This window comes from Apis laboriosa, unplaced genomic scaffold (assembly GCF_014066325.1).
Source record: "Apis laboriosa isolate Shangri-la unplaced genomic scaffold, ASM1406632v1 scaffold16_cov148, whole genome shotgun sequence".
NCBI classification, from domain to species: domain Eukaryota; kingdom Metazoa; phylum Arthropoda; class Insecta; order Hymenoptera; family Apidae; genus Apis; species Apis laboriosa.
The window spans coordinates 2,870,557-2,886,627 of record NW_025222129.1 but is presented as its reverse complement, the minus strand read 5'-3'; the positions used below and the strand labels follow the sequence as shown (position 1 = coordinate 2,886,627).

Sequence of the window (16,071 nt, the reverse complement as noted above, 5' to 3'; positions counted from 1 at the left end):
CGATGGAAATTTATCGCTTATTTTTTTTTTTCTTTTTCTTTCTTACTTTCCTTCTTTCTTTTCTCGATCGCTTTGCTCGACACGAAGCGTATGAATTCACGGGAGGAGGAGGAGGAAGAGGAGGAGGAGGAGGAGGAGGAGGAGGAGGAAGAGAAGGGTGAGGTTTCGAGGTCGAAAGAAAATTGCAACGATAGGATAAAGAAAAATAATAGGGAGAATGTTGGCGAGAATATATTTGACATCGAGTCTCTGCGTTTAACTTTGCGAAAGGATGTTTAATTAAACGCGAGTGGAAAAGGAAAAAAAAAAAAAAAAAAAAATTTCTGCGCGCAGATTTCTTTTATGCAACAGTTTGTCTCTCCATAACGAACACTCACTCGTGGGAGGATAGCAAGTTTGTTACTTTTGTAAACGCAAGCGAAAATTCTTTCGCGTCCACTTTCGTCCACAGAAATTCCGCTTCTTTGCTCGTTTCCCGTTTTACATATCTATATATATACATATACCTGTTGTTGCGATTTATTCTCTTTTTTTTTTTTTTTTTTTGTTGTCCTTATTCAGCCCCTTTTTCGTTTGTTGTTCACGCAGAGCTGTACTCTTTGCAAGGGATGGAGTTCCTGGAGGGTTTCGGGAAGAAAAAACAGCAGCCTAATCAACAATCGAACAATATATCGTCGGTGCACATCAATCCCCTTACGGCACAGTCTCTCAACATACACCTGCATGGTATCTTTTATTTTCTTTTTTTTTTTTCTCTCTCTCTATTTTTCATTATTCCTTTCTCTCTCTCTCTCTCTCTCTCTCTCTCTCTCTCTCTTTCTCTCCTTATCTTTTTTATTCGAATCGAATATTTTCTTCAATGAAATTTATCCTTCTGTTTACCGTTTAAAGCTTTTAAACTGTGTATTTTTACGTATTTTTCGGTTCGATAATATTGGTTGTTAATATGTTTATTTATTAATATATGTATATGTAAAGAGAGTCACGACTTTTTTGTTTCTAATTACTTTTTCTTTTCCTTTCATTAATTTCGACGCTTTGAAAATGGAGAATAATATTTTCTATTAAAACACGTTTCACGTTACTCTTGGTTCTTAATTTTTCAGCTCTTTTCGCCGCGGTGGAGCATGGACACCTGGACAAAGCCAGAACGATTTTAGAGTCGACGGACGTAGACGTGAACAGGTGAGGATGTTTTTCGGATATTTCATTTTTCGGTTAGATTTCATTTTCTCTCTTGTCCGTTGACATATCCACGGTCCACTTAAAATCAACGTAAACGCGTACACATCGTTTAATTAAACATGCGGATAACAAGATGTAACGCTTTGAAAAATTGTAAAAAAAAAAAAAAAAAAAAGAATAACGCGATGATTTCAGAGGCGAAGAATTGGCCAGAAGAGTGGCACTCCGCGTACAATTGTGATGTAGGTTAATTGCAACTCTTAATTAATTTCACCGACAGTTCCAGCTCGAGAAAACTAAGCCAATTAACATAGAATTGAATGCTCGATTTTGGAGGATTCGAAATTCTTTTTTTTTTTTTTTTCTTAAATTTCTCGATAAACCATACTTTTCGAAAGCAACGATCGCCGTATTGCAACTATACAATATAACGTTCGACGAAGGAATATCTTGGCTTTCTTCAAAGGAAAGATTGAAATCTGAAAATCGACTCTCCGTTTCTATCGTCCCGACAACTTCAGAACATTTCAGAATTATTAAAAGGGAAGTTTTTGAGAGGTTTCGTTCGAAAAATATCTGTCCCCATTCGTTTCAAGGGTGCTCGTCGAACGATATTCGTTTGTTTAACATCTCTCTGGTCGATTTACGATAAAACACCGGGGATCCACCCGATTCCGATCGAGGAAGATGTGTGATCGAGTCGGAGAAAGTAAAAAATATCGTTCTCCTTGGGCCACGGTTACAAATTTACGAGGAGAATTCGAGCTGGTCTATTTACTTTCCAAAAAAAAACTTCTCCTTAGTTCTCCTCCACGTTGCGTTGGCGTGGCGAAAACTCGATTTACTCTCGTACAATATGTGTTTACGACCCAGATGTGTTTCTTTCCACGAATCTTTATGTCGTTGCAAATTTTTCGACCGACGCAGAGAGAATCTCTCTCGTTGCACATTTTCTTTTAATAATATTCTTTCTTATAAATTCGATTTCGGGGATAATATTTCCAAAAACCCATGTTCCTAAACGGAAGGGAAAGAAGTAGAGAATTACGAAGAGGAAACGATGCTCGAAGAATAGGGTGATATAGTTATCCTTTTGTATATTATTCATCGATCGACCAATTTCCGTCGAATGGTCCGAATCCATTTGAAAATAGAACTCTTGAGAATTGTTGTTGAAAGCTATTTCTTCTTCGTATAACGTTAGTGAAAATTATTTTTCGATTTGTACTCGTCCTTTTAAAACAACTCTCGAGAACAACTCTTCCTAACCCCTTTTTTCTCAAATCTACTTGTTACTTGTATTGACATGAATAGAAACTCTCTCGATAATGAGAGAACAGATGGATTCTTAAAAAAAAAAAAAAACACAGATATACTCGACTTCTCCGCTCGAAGGATAATCAAAATTATCCTTCCGGGAGTCTCTTCTTCTTTAAACTTTATTCCGATATGACGAATTCTCCTCATATAAATGTAATCGGTTGACAGAGACAAAGGCGGAACGAGGCGAGAGTCAAGCCGTAGAACGATAAATTATAATTTGCCGCTACCTTGTATCCTATTGACTCGCGTTAATTGGCGTTCGATGGAACGTTCGTACGCCGAGGCACAAAGCCCTCCCTCCCCTCCCTGTCGCACGCATTTCGTCGCGTTACATGATTCCTACATTGTAATCGTATCGATTCGTGACATAAGGCTCGTTAGATACATAGCAGTTCCCGAACGATAATTAGATTTTATCGAGTAAATGGACACCATATTCCGCAATACGTGTCCCATAGTGGATCCCGGCCATTCATCCCCTATATACGTAACCTATTTAAACCGCAACTTACTTGGGTGTCACGTTCCGCTCGTCAAACGTGCGTCCCAAGATTTCCTCGAATCCCTGGAAATCCACGTTTTTCCTCCTCGACTAACGAAATCGACATTCGAGCAAGTTAAAATTATTATTATTTCTTCTCTTTCGCTAACACGTCGGGGGCTGGCATTAATTTTCGATACTTTATTGGGTATCCGTCGAAGGGAGAAGAGTTTCTTCTCGTTTCACAAGTTGGACACGGGAAAAAAGAAGAAAGTAGAACGTGGTAGTGGGGAGCATAGAGAAATTTAATAAAGCGATAGAGTCACGAACCATTCCCCCCTTCGTCGGAACTCGAACAACAACCGAAGAAGAAAAAGAAGAAGAAGAAGAAACAGTTTCGAAGTTCCGTATGTACTTCTACTAAGGAAAAAGGGCGAAAGTTCGATTCTCTCTCGAAACGAGGAAGAAATTACTCTCCCCTTGTTTCCACGCTTCTTTACTACGAGTGAAGCGCGATCACTGAATTTCGATCGGAACTCGAGGGTGAATATCGTTTAAAAATCTCTGATCTCTCTCTCTCTCTCTCGAGGCGGAATCGGCTCGAACGAAGGTTTCAGAGAGCAACGAATCCCGCGCGAAACGAGAAATCGAATAATCGCGAATAACCATGAATCGACAATCGTGCGTGCGCGCAATCGCAATAATCGAATGCCCACTCGTTGCCGTTTGCGATAATCCTCCGTTTAATCCTCTTCCCCTCTCTTTTTATGCCCCAGTTCACCTAATGGCAGTTGGCAAAAGCGGTTCGTTTATCCGAGAACGAAATTGATATACCGATCACCGTCCGGAAATAGGCGGCTGCGATCGTTTATTTTCCGTTCGAGCGTTGTCGATTCGAAACTTTCGTACGTTGCGATTCGGATTTGTTTCGACTCGTACGTACGTTCAACTCGAATCTCGACGATGTATATTTTCCAACTTGTTCATTTTCCTAATCGATTCGATCATATCTTTCTTCTTTTTAAGAATTGCGTAAGAAGTGCGTAATTTTTAAATACGTATAAACCTTAAAGTATATCAAATATTGATTTTGAATAAATTTTTTTGGAAATAAACTATGTAATAAATGTAATAAAATATGTAAATATCGTAGAAAATACTCCAATTTTCCACTACAATTTCGCACGAAGATGGATCGTTGGATATGACAAATTATTCCTCTCTCTTTCTTTCTCTCGCCCTCCTCTTCACAGGAGAGGAGGGGGTGGGGATCATTTTTACGGTGATTCAGTATTAAATCGCGCAATTAATTTTTTCGCCACGAGTAACGCCGATATGAATTGGAATTTTCAGCGTGAACAGCGACGGCCTGTCACCCCTGGATGTTGCGGTGCTCAGCAACAATAGGCCGCTTGCAAAAATGCTGGTCGCGTTCGGTGCACAAGAGGGTAACCAGTGTAAGTAAACTTGGGCGATTCAACGTTCTGCGAACGTTTGGTTCGTTCGTTCGTTCGTTCGTTCGTTCGCCTCTCTCGGATCTAAATTAACAAAGGAAACGGTTCGAGGTTATCGACGTTAAATTTTTCATGATTATTCAATTCCACGATGCCTGAACGTTCCGTGTTTATTATTTATATTGAAGTTTTTATTTATCGTTATTTTTCACATTTTTCTTTACGTTTTTCTTTTTCTTTTTTTAACGGATGAAAGCGAAAAGGGGCAAATTTATCATTTTTTGATAAACGTATGTTTTCTTCAATCCGATCCGATTCTTTTTTCTCTCTCTGTCGTGATAAATGATCACAGTCGTAGGTAGGAGGAGAAAGGTACAAAAGCAAGTAAATTAAAGGCCTTTTGATCGGTCCTTTTTTTTTTTTTTTTTCTATTTCGGGATACAATACGTGTGCAAATGTTTGTTTCGCTAACATGTGGGAAAAAAGAAAGGAAAGAAAGAAACGCAGAAAGAATTCGTTTGCGCGTGACAAATATTTCGAAATCGTGCATTCGTTTCGTGTCCATCCACAGAAATAATTGTCGCCGGCATTAATTGGCTCGCGCGATAGAACTGTGGCCCGACAATAGCGTGCAATTCAAGATGAAAATTACTCGATTAAATTTCAAACGGGAACTCGGAGCTTGTGTCGACGAAAAATCACGATTATCCGAGCGATATTATTCCACGTATCGAATGGAAAAGAAAAGAAAGGAGAGAGAGAAAAAAAAGAAAATAAATAAAACGCGAGGAGAGGAAAAACGTAGGGATTTTTTATAGCGGTCGGTGCAGAGGAGTGCACTTTAAAAAAAAAAAAAAAAAAAAAAAATAATCGATTGGAATGGGATTCCAATTAGGATTCCGCAGTCTGTAATAAAAATGCCGTCGAGCTTTATTGCGTTTCGGCCGCGGTGGGGAAAAGAAAAAAAAAAAAAAAAAAAAAAAAAACACGAAAAATAAAATTGGAGAAATGCGACGCGCGTGAAAAGGAACGAACAACTTTCCATCCACCTCGCCTTTCTCCTCCTCGCCTCCCACTAATTCACCATTGTAATCGCAACCATGCGATCCGATCGATAATTAAACTCTTTCGTTTTCGTCTCTCGCTGTATGTATATATATATATTATTTCCTTCCTAGATTTCTATCTTTCGATATTCGATCAAATACGAAATATTCGTGTTATTGCATTTTGATTCCCGGATAATTATACGGTTCGTGTCAATTTATCGAGATTGATCGATCAATAATTATACATTTATGCGTTTATAAATAACGAATCAACGGTTGAACGAAAATTCGGGGGAGCAACAATGGTGCGCAAATTAGTGGGTGTTTTCAGCGGTGATTGTGGTCGAATCTGTTCCCCCGTGTCGATGTTAATTCAATTACGAAATGTGCTCCGGGAAATTTGATAAAACGATACGATTTCGGGGACCATGGAACGCGATGGAATTCAAATTATTACCGGGATCAACATTTTAAACGTGCGAATTTGTCGAGCGAATACTCTCACGGTATTTCGTTAAATAATTTCTATTTCACGTCACGTCCAATTCCCATTCTTTCCAATATTTGTTTTTCTCTACTCCGTTAATTCCCGTGTTAATTCAATTTCGTCCATTTAATTTATTCGCCTATTAAAAAGTTAATAAATCGTAACGAACTCGAGACATTTATAAGAAAAGGATAATCTTTCTTATTTTTATCCTATCTATTTATCCTATCGCGTATTATCGTATAACGTACAAATTTCGTAAACAATCAAGAATTTACGCCGGCGTTAAAGTCTCTTGAATTAAAATCTCCTTTATTCTTTTCTCTTCTTTTCGAAGAATCGAAAGTCGAGCTTTTAAAAGTTCGTCTCGGATTTTGCTTGGTACTTCCTTCGAAATCGGAGAGAAGGGAAAATAGAAATCGTTTCATCGTGGATATCTTATTAATGTCTGTCGCGGAAATCGTATCGAAAGTTGTAAACCGATTCGTTCCGGGATAAAAATTGGCTGGACAGAAAGTGGAAATCGATATCCTATGTGGGCACAATTGTGGCGAAACGATCGCGGTACGACCGTTTCTCTCGGATCCAATCCACTTCGCATTTTACATTCATAAACATCGGGTACGAGTGAATCGACTCAATTAGTGGCCGCGTGATTTTTGCGTGATTCCCCCTCCCTCTCTCTCTATCTGATCGGACAAGTCTCGTTGATTCGTGTAATTGTCTCGATTATACGTATATATATATATCCTTCGCGATTCTCCTTTGAATTTCGTTTACTCTTTTTCTTCTTTCGTTTTTTTTCCCTCCCCCCCTTTATTTTTATTTCATAATTTTTTCCACCAGTAAATACGTAGCCTACGAACATTGTTAAATTGTTCCCTAACAAAGTCTATTCACGATGCGTAAACACCTATTGCGAATAAGTAAAATCAGAAAAATTGCGAATTGGATCAAACAATCGTATCGCCTTGTTTCTTCTCGTTTTAATCCAGTTATTATTACCAGCAATTGAGAGGAGATCGTAGGAGTTAATTAAAAAAAAAAAAAAAANAAAAAAAAAAAAAAAAAACAAGTATACGTATATATATATATATATATATATATAATTACAAAATTTTACAAGACGGCAAAAGATGTTTGGAGAAAAATCTCGTCGAGATGATAAATTCTTGTTAATCCAACAGTCAAATCTCCGGAGTCCCTGGGCAGTCATTTGGCTTCGTTGCTGTTGGAGGCGGAACACAGAGTTCAAGAACTCGGCGGGAGTACTTCCGGTAGCGGCGGCACTACCCTTCTCGAACCACCGACCAGTCATAGATCAAGCTTCTCGTCGCAGCACAACAATCTCACGGGATGCGGCGGTAGCGCCGAGGACAAGCAACTCGCGTTGTGGGAGAGAAGAGCTAGAGCGCTTAGAAAAATGTTGCTCGGATTCGATCAAGCGAGTAAGATCCATTTTCGTTTTCTTCTTCTCTTTCGATCACCGAAGATTTCGATGTTCGATCCGAATTGACCTATCGTATCCTGCCTTCTTCCAGGACCACCGGACATGCCCTTCTTGGTGGCTGTGGACGTGACGGGAACAAATTCGGTGACCGTGAGATTCCAGGAGCCAGATTCCCACGATTCTCCTATCTGCACGAAATTCAAGGTCCAATGGAGTATCAAAGAGGACTTCTCGGTGATCTGCGGGGAAAGGGAGGTTCTGGATATGAAGCAGAGGGAGTGCAGGATCGACGATCTGATTCAAGGGCAGAAGTATTATTTTCGAGCGGCTGCCGGCAATTTAAAGGGTTACAGCAGGTTCAGGAATTCGACTCCTGCCCACGTTACGCCCAGTAGTAAGATTATTTGTAATTTGGGGGACGCGTTGTAGATCGATAAGCAACGCGCGATGGAACAGCCGAGAAGTGAAGAGATAGATCGAGATTTAGCTCGCGTCCGGATTTCGCTCGATTGCGTTTCAATCGAGTTAAGTTTAAAATTTCCGTTGCGCGTTATCGATCGTTTCCAAGTTTTCGAACGAAACTTGTAGAGTAGATAAAAAGTGTACACGAGTGTTGGTTCCAGGTTGGAGGGACATCGACGGCCGAGTGCCGAGGTTTGCTGGCCGATTGGAACAATTGAATACTTTATTCACGGACATAAGACGGCCAGAGTACACCCAAGAGACGCCGGCCGTGCAGAGGCGTAATCACAAGAAAAAAACAACGATAAAGCAGCTCTTCACGGCGACAAGCAAGTTCCAGAAGAACTTGAGGCGCGGTGTCTTCCTCGCTTGCTTGCTCTACCACGAGGATAAAGTGTTGGTGACAAACGAGGATTTCTTGCCTGTGATCGAAGTCGACGAGACTTATCCTAGCTGTATTTACAACGATTTCCATTGGCTTATGAAAGTTGGTTGTACGTGGGACGACGTTAAGATTCTTCGTCAAGATATGGAGAAAAGTCACAGCAGCTCGACCAATCATTTCAGGATAAAACTCTTACAAGCTGCTGCGCAAATGCAGGTTTGTCTTTTTTTTTTTTTTTTTTGCTGTGCTGTGTAAAATAAGATGGACAAATGTTTAATTTTGAAAATGTGTTGTAGGCAGCGCTATGTATACAGGATCTTGGTCAATTGTATCATAAACCTATCAGAGATGTTCAAGGGACTTTGGTTTTCTCTACAGTGAACTACGTTAAATCGCCAAAATTGATATCGGTGTTGAACAGCAGATGGTTGCCGCTCAGCAAAGTCACGAAGAAAGTGATTATTCACGAAGACAGTAACGTAGCGGATATTTTAATAGCCAGTATACAGGAGCAGATGACTTACCATCAAGTTAGCAGTATCAAATTATCGAAGGGACTTTATCTTGGTTATTTGAAGATGCAGAGTAGCGTCGATCTTATTCAAGTTGTGGTACCCGCGAAATCACCCAACGTTTTGCCTCATTGCAAGATCCGTGACAATCCACACGTTTCTGCGTAAGAATTCTATCTTCTTGTAATAAATTGTAATATTTTCGTAGATATTCCTCCTGCTATTCGTGCTTATTCTTATTCACTTATGTTTCTGTAGCGAAGAATGGGATTATTTGAAAAGGATAACGCGCATTCACGCATCAGACGCATCGGTTAAAGATTGCGAAGAGAAAGAAAACGTAACAAACGAGTCCCAAGGTACGGAACAGCAAAAATTGTTTGTCGATCTGGTCGCTGCTACGGCAAGACGTTTGTTCAATTACATGGAAATTAGCCCCGAAGATTCCTTGCTCCATCGACTCTACGACGCTGAAGTTATCGATCTGACTCACGATGTATCCTTTCTGATCGCTGTGCCTCCTGCAGAAACCGCTTGTTGCGTGCCTGGAACCAGGGAAATCCTTCTACAACGTGGCGATCTTCTGTCCTTGCCTATTCAAGTATTCGAGATGGTCCATCTAAATACTTATCAGAAGGATGTGATCAACAGATACTCAAGATTAAGTTGCATTCTGGAGCTCGACACAGCGCAAGCACAATACAACCACAGAGAAGCTTTTAGCTCTCTGGAGTTAAGCGTGGCGAAGGATAAATTGGCCAGGCTGCAGGATCTTCAGACTCAAGTGAACACCGTGTGGAAAGGAGCTAGGTGGCTCATAGATGTGATCACGTTCGCTAGAGATCGAGGCTTTTCGCAGCAGAGCGTAAGTTGACCAAATCCTGTGATCTCTGAAAAAAAAAAAAAAAAAAAAAAAAAAAATCCAATACATCATCTTAGACAACTGTATGTAATTCGTAACTGCAGGGCTCGTCACAAGTTGGGATTTCGATGAAGCATTTGCTGAGCCTCGACAGAAACAAAAGCAACAATAACAGCAACAGTCTGAAGAGGAGTTTGCTCCAATTACCGCCACGCGATCCGAAGTTGGTTAAATCTAGTCCAGGCCGAGGCAGTTGGCCAGGGCCTAACATGTCCAATTCTTCCTCGAATCTACTCACCACCGAATTCAGTAAAAGCGAACAACAATTGCCCAGTGGCCAGTACATTCGAAAAGGCAGCAACACTTCGAACGTGTCGACCGGCTCGGAACCCCCAAAGTCCTCCCTACCCATGAGTAGCGCCAGCAATCTTAGCAACGCAACCAGCGCTGGCAGCAACAACCATCTGGTACCGTTGCAGAACACCAGGTTACCGCCCTCCAAATCCGAGGACACTTTGATCCTAACAAAATACAAGCACAGTCCTAGAAATAGATCGGCTACGATCACATCCGCCTCGGCCAGCACAAGTCCTTTACTCAGCATAAAGCCCATCATCTACGGTGGCTCGCTGTTAAGCGTGTCAACAGCAATGACAAATACGACAAGTCTGTTGAGCGTCAGCAACAACACCAATTCCGATAGTTTGCATTCGCTCAGTAGCGATGAATATTCCACGCCTAACTCGAGTGTCTGCATCAAGAGTGGACACGCGAAGAGCAAATCGACCAAACCCACCGCTACTGTCGCGGCCACGGCTACTGGTTCGTTGGAGAGCCAATTGGAGGAGGAGAAGGACGAGGCGACGATGATGCCGGCTCCTCTGCCAGGCATTCTTCAGGTAATAATAATGTCACGTTTAAGATTTCGCGTGTATTAAGTGTAGAAATTAGAGTTTTGCGTATTAAGGAAAAGGCAATGAAATGAACAGGATTGGGATCCCAGAGTGCGTTACAAACATTGCGACACAAGAAACGACCAGAGTTGCGTCCATTCTCGACGTTCACGTTTACAATTACGAGCAACGATCGTAAATAGTACGTGGTGGGATCCAGCTAGTGTACAATTTGTCACGATTCTTCCCTCTTAGACTTAGGAATTATTCTTTGCGCAAGCTTAAAATAACACTTGTTCCAATTCCGAAACCGCAAAGCTTATCATTTTTCTCCTTTTGGAGAACCGCTCATTGAGTTTAAATAATATTTTTCCTTGTAGGGAACACAAGTCTAACCCGATTGTAGTTAAAAACAGCTCACTTGGTCTTCTAGTGCAGACCGATGTAGCAGACATATGAGTAAGCCGTCACACACCGCTAAATTTCAGTGCTTGTTTTGCTCAGATGCGCTTTCCAGATTATACTGCTTTTCTTGTATTATCAATTTAGCAAAGCATGAAATTCCGTCCGAGCTTTAAATAATTACATATAACACACAATTTTTTCTTCCTGTTAATCCAGGTATAATTTTGCGAAGATGAATAAAATTTTGATCTTGAATGCGTGCATATATAATATCTCTTTATCTCTATATCATTTTAAATAATCGTTATTAATATTGGGTAAGCGAGTTTTTTTATTTTTTTTATTTTTTTTCATTTTTTATAAATACTAACTTTTACTTACTTTATCATACTTGTCGTTAATAACAGCCAGATGCATCGAGCAACGTACTGTCACTGCGCGCTGCCATCTAAATGTCACTGCATATGCCGATTTTTACAATGCAGACAATTTGTATTTGTACAGTTTCATATCCGAACTATTCAACGGCAGAATCTAATTTAAATTTTTGGTATTTTTTTCAGGTTTACGCGGCCTACGAAACCGGTCTGGCTTCCGGAACCAGCCTCAAATTACACGTTACCCCGAGGACCACAGCCAGGGAAGTTGTGAATCTAGTTGTGAAGCAGTTGAATATGGCGGTAGTTTTAAAAGGCCAAGAAGGCCCTGTTTACACGGCCGACGAGCTGCCAAATTTTTGTTTGGTGGCTGTGATTGGTGCTAGAGAGCGTTGCCTGAGGGATGATTTCAAACTGCTGCAACTTCAGAACCCCTGGAAAAAGGGTAGATTGTACGTGAGGCAGAAACAAGACGTCCTTGCAGCCCTTGAGCACAGCAGCAAGCATACAGCGTATTTATAGCATAAGTAACGAAGAGAAAGAAAGAAACAAAATGTGATTGCGCGGTTGACGATATCCATTAATGTAAGGAACCGCTGCGTTTCATTAATAATTGGCGATCAAAAGCCAAAGATCACTTAGTATGATGCATTCTGTGTCTCTGTAGAGATTTAAGATTTTAGTTAGGCGAAGCAAATATCTTTTTCTTTTATATTTCTTTCCTCTTTTTCGTTCATTTTTAATACAGGAAAATAAAGAATGTAAAGATCTCCCAATCGGTTAACGAGACACAGGATACATCGAGATGTACATAAAACAAACGCTTGGCTACAAGAGAAAGTTTTTCAGTTGTATCTTTCGAGGCTCTAAATAAATTAGATAGAGAAATGAAAGAGAGGAAAGACGATCGTCTTAAAGGGCGAGAATTAAAAATTACGCGAATCCAGAGTACATTCCAACCAAGTTTCGATCCGACGTAATGTAATTTCACGCTGATGGATTAGAATAGCGTTGCAAGAAAATGGATAATACTCAAGGTATATCGTATCGTTATATTTTAGATATCGATCTCAGTGTTTTGCTCGATATATTATCGTTTTGCACGCGTCTCCTATTATAAATTCGTCAGATGCTTAAGAGATCTCATTGTTATCCCAACAATTCGTCGACGTGTCCGGGTGATGCGCAACGTTCTTATTATTTTTTTTATCACAAATTATCTTTGTTCTTTCGCAAAAATTGCTAATTGTTCCGATAAAATATAATCTTGGACACGTCGAACGAAACTGAGAGCACAAATTTACGAAGAACAGACAAGATTTTATATTTTATATTTTTAAAACTATCCAATCATATCCGTGAATTTATTTCAACGAGTAAATTCTACTTGTCTAAGCCTTTTATTCGAGAGATACCATTTCTTCTCATCGATCTTTTCTTCCGCGTTCTATTTTCATTATTTCGATCCACGAAGAAAGATTTTCCTTCGTTTATTTTCTTCTTTTCTTGGTTCGTAAAACAATGGGAACAATGAAGGCGTCCTGAATATTATAAAATCGCTAAAATTTATTATTAATATGGCGACGACTGGGACAGGATTTACAATTAATTATTAATAATATTAAAACATAGACGAAACGTGATTCGTATAAAAGAGGCTTATAGACTGTTGCGTAGAAATAAAAGAAAAAGTATTATTACGATTACTAAGATTTTTATTCCCGCCGAGATTGCGAACAGCATTGTTAAACGAATGTATTTCTTATTCTTTATTCTTGAATTCACGTATTACTACATTGATTATTTGTTTCGCGTTGTTCGCGCAACATGCGATGTTTCCTGTCTTGTTTCTAGAGTTTTTCTTTCTTTCGTCGAACGAGCATTGTACGCGTATTTCTTTATTATTATTTACTTCTTTGTCAGAGAGGAAAAGCGTGACGAGGTCGATTTTGTGTTATCGAACTTGTCGATGATCTTGTTAAAACTCCAGGCACTCGTGGACTTCCTATTAAGCGACCTAGACAACGCGTGAATACGAATACGAATGCAGAGCAGATTGTAAAATATACCCTAATCGCATGATATCACTGTTCGATATTTGTCATAGCATGCAATATTTCAAGATCCTAGGGCAAAGATGATACAAAGATTTTTCATTTACACGAGTAATCGAAGATCGAAGACACGACGTATTCCAAAAATGTGCAAGACTTGTTAGGATTATTTTCTTTGAATTTTTCTTGTTTATATTCGAGGATAGTGTATAAGAAGAGTTTGCATCGCTATTGGATCCGTCCTTTATCTCTATATAAACGAAACATCAAAATTGGATTCCCCTCGCTTGAATACAATTGAACAATGGTATCATGGATCGAGGGGCCATCTAAGTTTAAACGAGAATATACAATGCAGATATTTTTTTATCGAGAAAACAAAAAAAAAAAAAATAAAAAGAGAGGTAGGAAGGGAGGAGGAAATGAAAAAGATTTATACTTATATTTTGCCAGAGCGCGTACTCGTTAGAGATTTAATCGAGGAACCGCGATTCGCACGGAAATACGGAGAAATCTGTCTGCGCGTCGAGCAGAAATATAACTAAGCAGGGATGAAGATGTGTGCAATGAGTGGCAAAAATAGAAGAAGAATGCTGAGAAAGATCTTAATAGAACGCTAGAAAAATTTATTAGCTCTACCTGAGTGTTTATCGATGTTGAGTGTAAAATAATCATTAGCAGTTAAGCGTTATTGTGGGAGGAAAACGAATTTCGAGAAGCCCTGATTTTCCTCTCAGACCGGGAGTTCCAAAAAAAAAAAAAAGAAAAGAAAACGAATGAACGAACTACTTGTAAATATTCAAAGAAATCTATGTATGTATAAAATATAAATGAAAATTATCGAAGAAATTGAAGTCGATTATTCTCAACCATATTACGTTTTTTAACGGAACATCGATGTTATAAAAATCATCAGCAACAAGTTAAATGAATTTTTCAAAATAAGAAATATATTCTTCATCGTGCGATAATTAATTTTTATACACAAAAGTGGAGATAGAGTTGAAGTTTGAAATTAATTTGGAAAAAAAAAAAAAGACACGAGTAAATCGTATTTTACTGTTTCTTTTGATTTCCGCGTTACTTAATTCGATTATACAAGACTTGATATACAAGGCTTTATTTCATTAGGCAGCGCAAGCCATAACTCTCGAGAAGAGGCGAAATGAACCCGGACCCTCACGACCGAGAGTCCCGCTGACCCACTTCCGTCTCGTTTCTCGTCTCATCTCATCGAGCCACCTACTCCTTATTTATCCCCCACCTGGTGCAATTGTGCACTCTGGTCTTCCGGCTAGTTCCCAAGAGGAGATCTGTGGTAATGAAAAACGTACTGTCAGGGCATCCCCTCCGAGCCATAGGTCGGCCAACTTCTTCGATTTCTCGCTCATTTTTTAATAATAATGTTGCCTTTTTACTCCTATTGTGCTAAGTTAACCACCAAAGTGTTACAAAAAAAATTGAAAATTATTATTATTAAAAATATTATTATTAAAAGTATTGGTTGATAATTCGATGAACGAAAGCGAATTAATTTCTCGCTCATTTTTAATAATGTTGCCTGCTTTTTACTTTTTACTCCTATCGTGCTAAGTTAACCACAAAGTTTTAAAAGTGTTACGAAAAAAAATTGAAAATATTAAAAATATTATTATTAAAAGTATTGGTTGATAATTCGATGAACGAAAGCGAATTAATTTACCGTCGAGCGAAATTTGTCGGAATTAGAAATTTTCTAACGTTTCAATCTGCTTGCTTCGAGTTGGTTGATATTTGTATCGCAAGATATACGAGTCAAGAGGAACAAAAGGCTGGGAGATTAACGTTGGAATCATTAATCACAGTCGCAATTGCCTCACGATAAAGAGCAACCGCTAGGCGACTCGAGCCGGAAGCTCGGTACCGTATGCACGAGTTAATAATCTTTCTTCATTTGCCACCATTTCTCCCTCCATTCCATTCGACGACGACGATAAGAGATACGAAATATTTTCCAATCGACGTTATATGACAAAAATAATTTGTAATCGAATTTGGAAGAAGAAATTTTTGAATTATCATCGTGTTTGTTTTTTATTACAAGAGAGCGATGGCTATCGATGATTAAATTGAATAGATCGAAACGAAGTGATCGAAGATGGAAGGGGGTTAAATAAATATTAGAGAAGAGGGGTGTAAAAGAGTTGGTCACGCTCCAGTCACGCCGACAAATTTGGTTTTGTGGGTGCATATACAGTTAATAGTCATTGTCGGGAAGACGGAACCGCACGAGGTGATTGGCTGACCCGCACTCCGGATTCGCCCTCGGCTGACCCCGTTGTTAACTGACCCACTGACGATACTGACAGCGGGATACTCGGCGGTTCACATCGCTTCGTTCCTTCGCTCGTTTCCTCCGCGTTGCGCTACCTCCAAAAAATACACTTTCCGATTAAAAATACACTTTCCTTGGTTAAAAATTATTCTACAATTTGTAGGGGGGGGGGGGATAACAGGAGGTTTAATTATCATACGGATAATCGGAAAAAGGGAAGGAACGAGGCTCGAGAGAATGCTCGATATCGATATCGAAACGATCCAAATTTAAAACTTTTTCTCGATTGACGGAGAATAATTCTTACCCTGGTAAAAATCAATGAAATCACCGACGAAACAACAACTGGCCTCGGCCAATTACCCAACGAACGAGCCC

General features: G+C 39.5%; 1 protein-coding gene across 12 annotated transcripts in view; it reads left to right on the top strand.

Annotated features, from left to right (window-relative positions):
- LOC122711335 (ankyrin repeat and fibronectin type-III domain-containing protein 1) overlaps positions 1-14,224 on the top strand; it is a 105,823-nt gene extending 91,599 nt beyond the window's left edge. For 8 of the 12 annotated variants that reach the window (XM_043930026.1, XM_043930025.1, XM_043930027.1 and 5 more), the window contains 10 exons: positions 589-726; positions 1,107-1,185; positions 4,343-4,446; positions 7,167-7,427; positions 7,521-7,823; positions 8,053-8,492; positions 8,573-8,952; positions 9,047-9,653; positions 9,755-10,549; positions 11,512-14,224. In XM_043930026.1, the coding sequence (XP_043785961.1) occupies positions 589-726; positions 1,107-1,185; positions 4,343-4,446; positions 7,167-7,427; positions 7,521-7,823; positions 8,053-8,492; positions 8,573-8,952; positions 9,047-9,653; positions 9,755-10,549; positions 11,512-11,847 (3,443 nt within the window). In that variant the 3' untranslated portion in view covers positions 11,848-14,224. Of the gene's footprint in view, positions 1-375; positions 395-588; positions 727-1,106; positions 1,186-4,342; positions 4,447-7,166; positions 7,428-7,520; positions 7,824-8,052; positions 8,493-8,572; positions 8,953-9,046; positions 9,654-9,754; positions 10,550-10,923; positions 11,003-11,511 lie in introns of those variants that run through there. The other 4 variants (XM_043930029.1, XM_043930024.1, XR_006346083.1 and 1 more) reach the window with 3 other exon arrangements.
- The last annotated feature ends 1,847 nt before the right edge of the window (positions 14,225-16,071 follow it).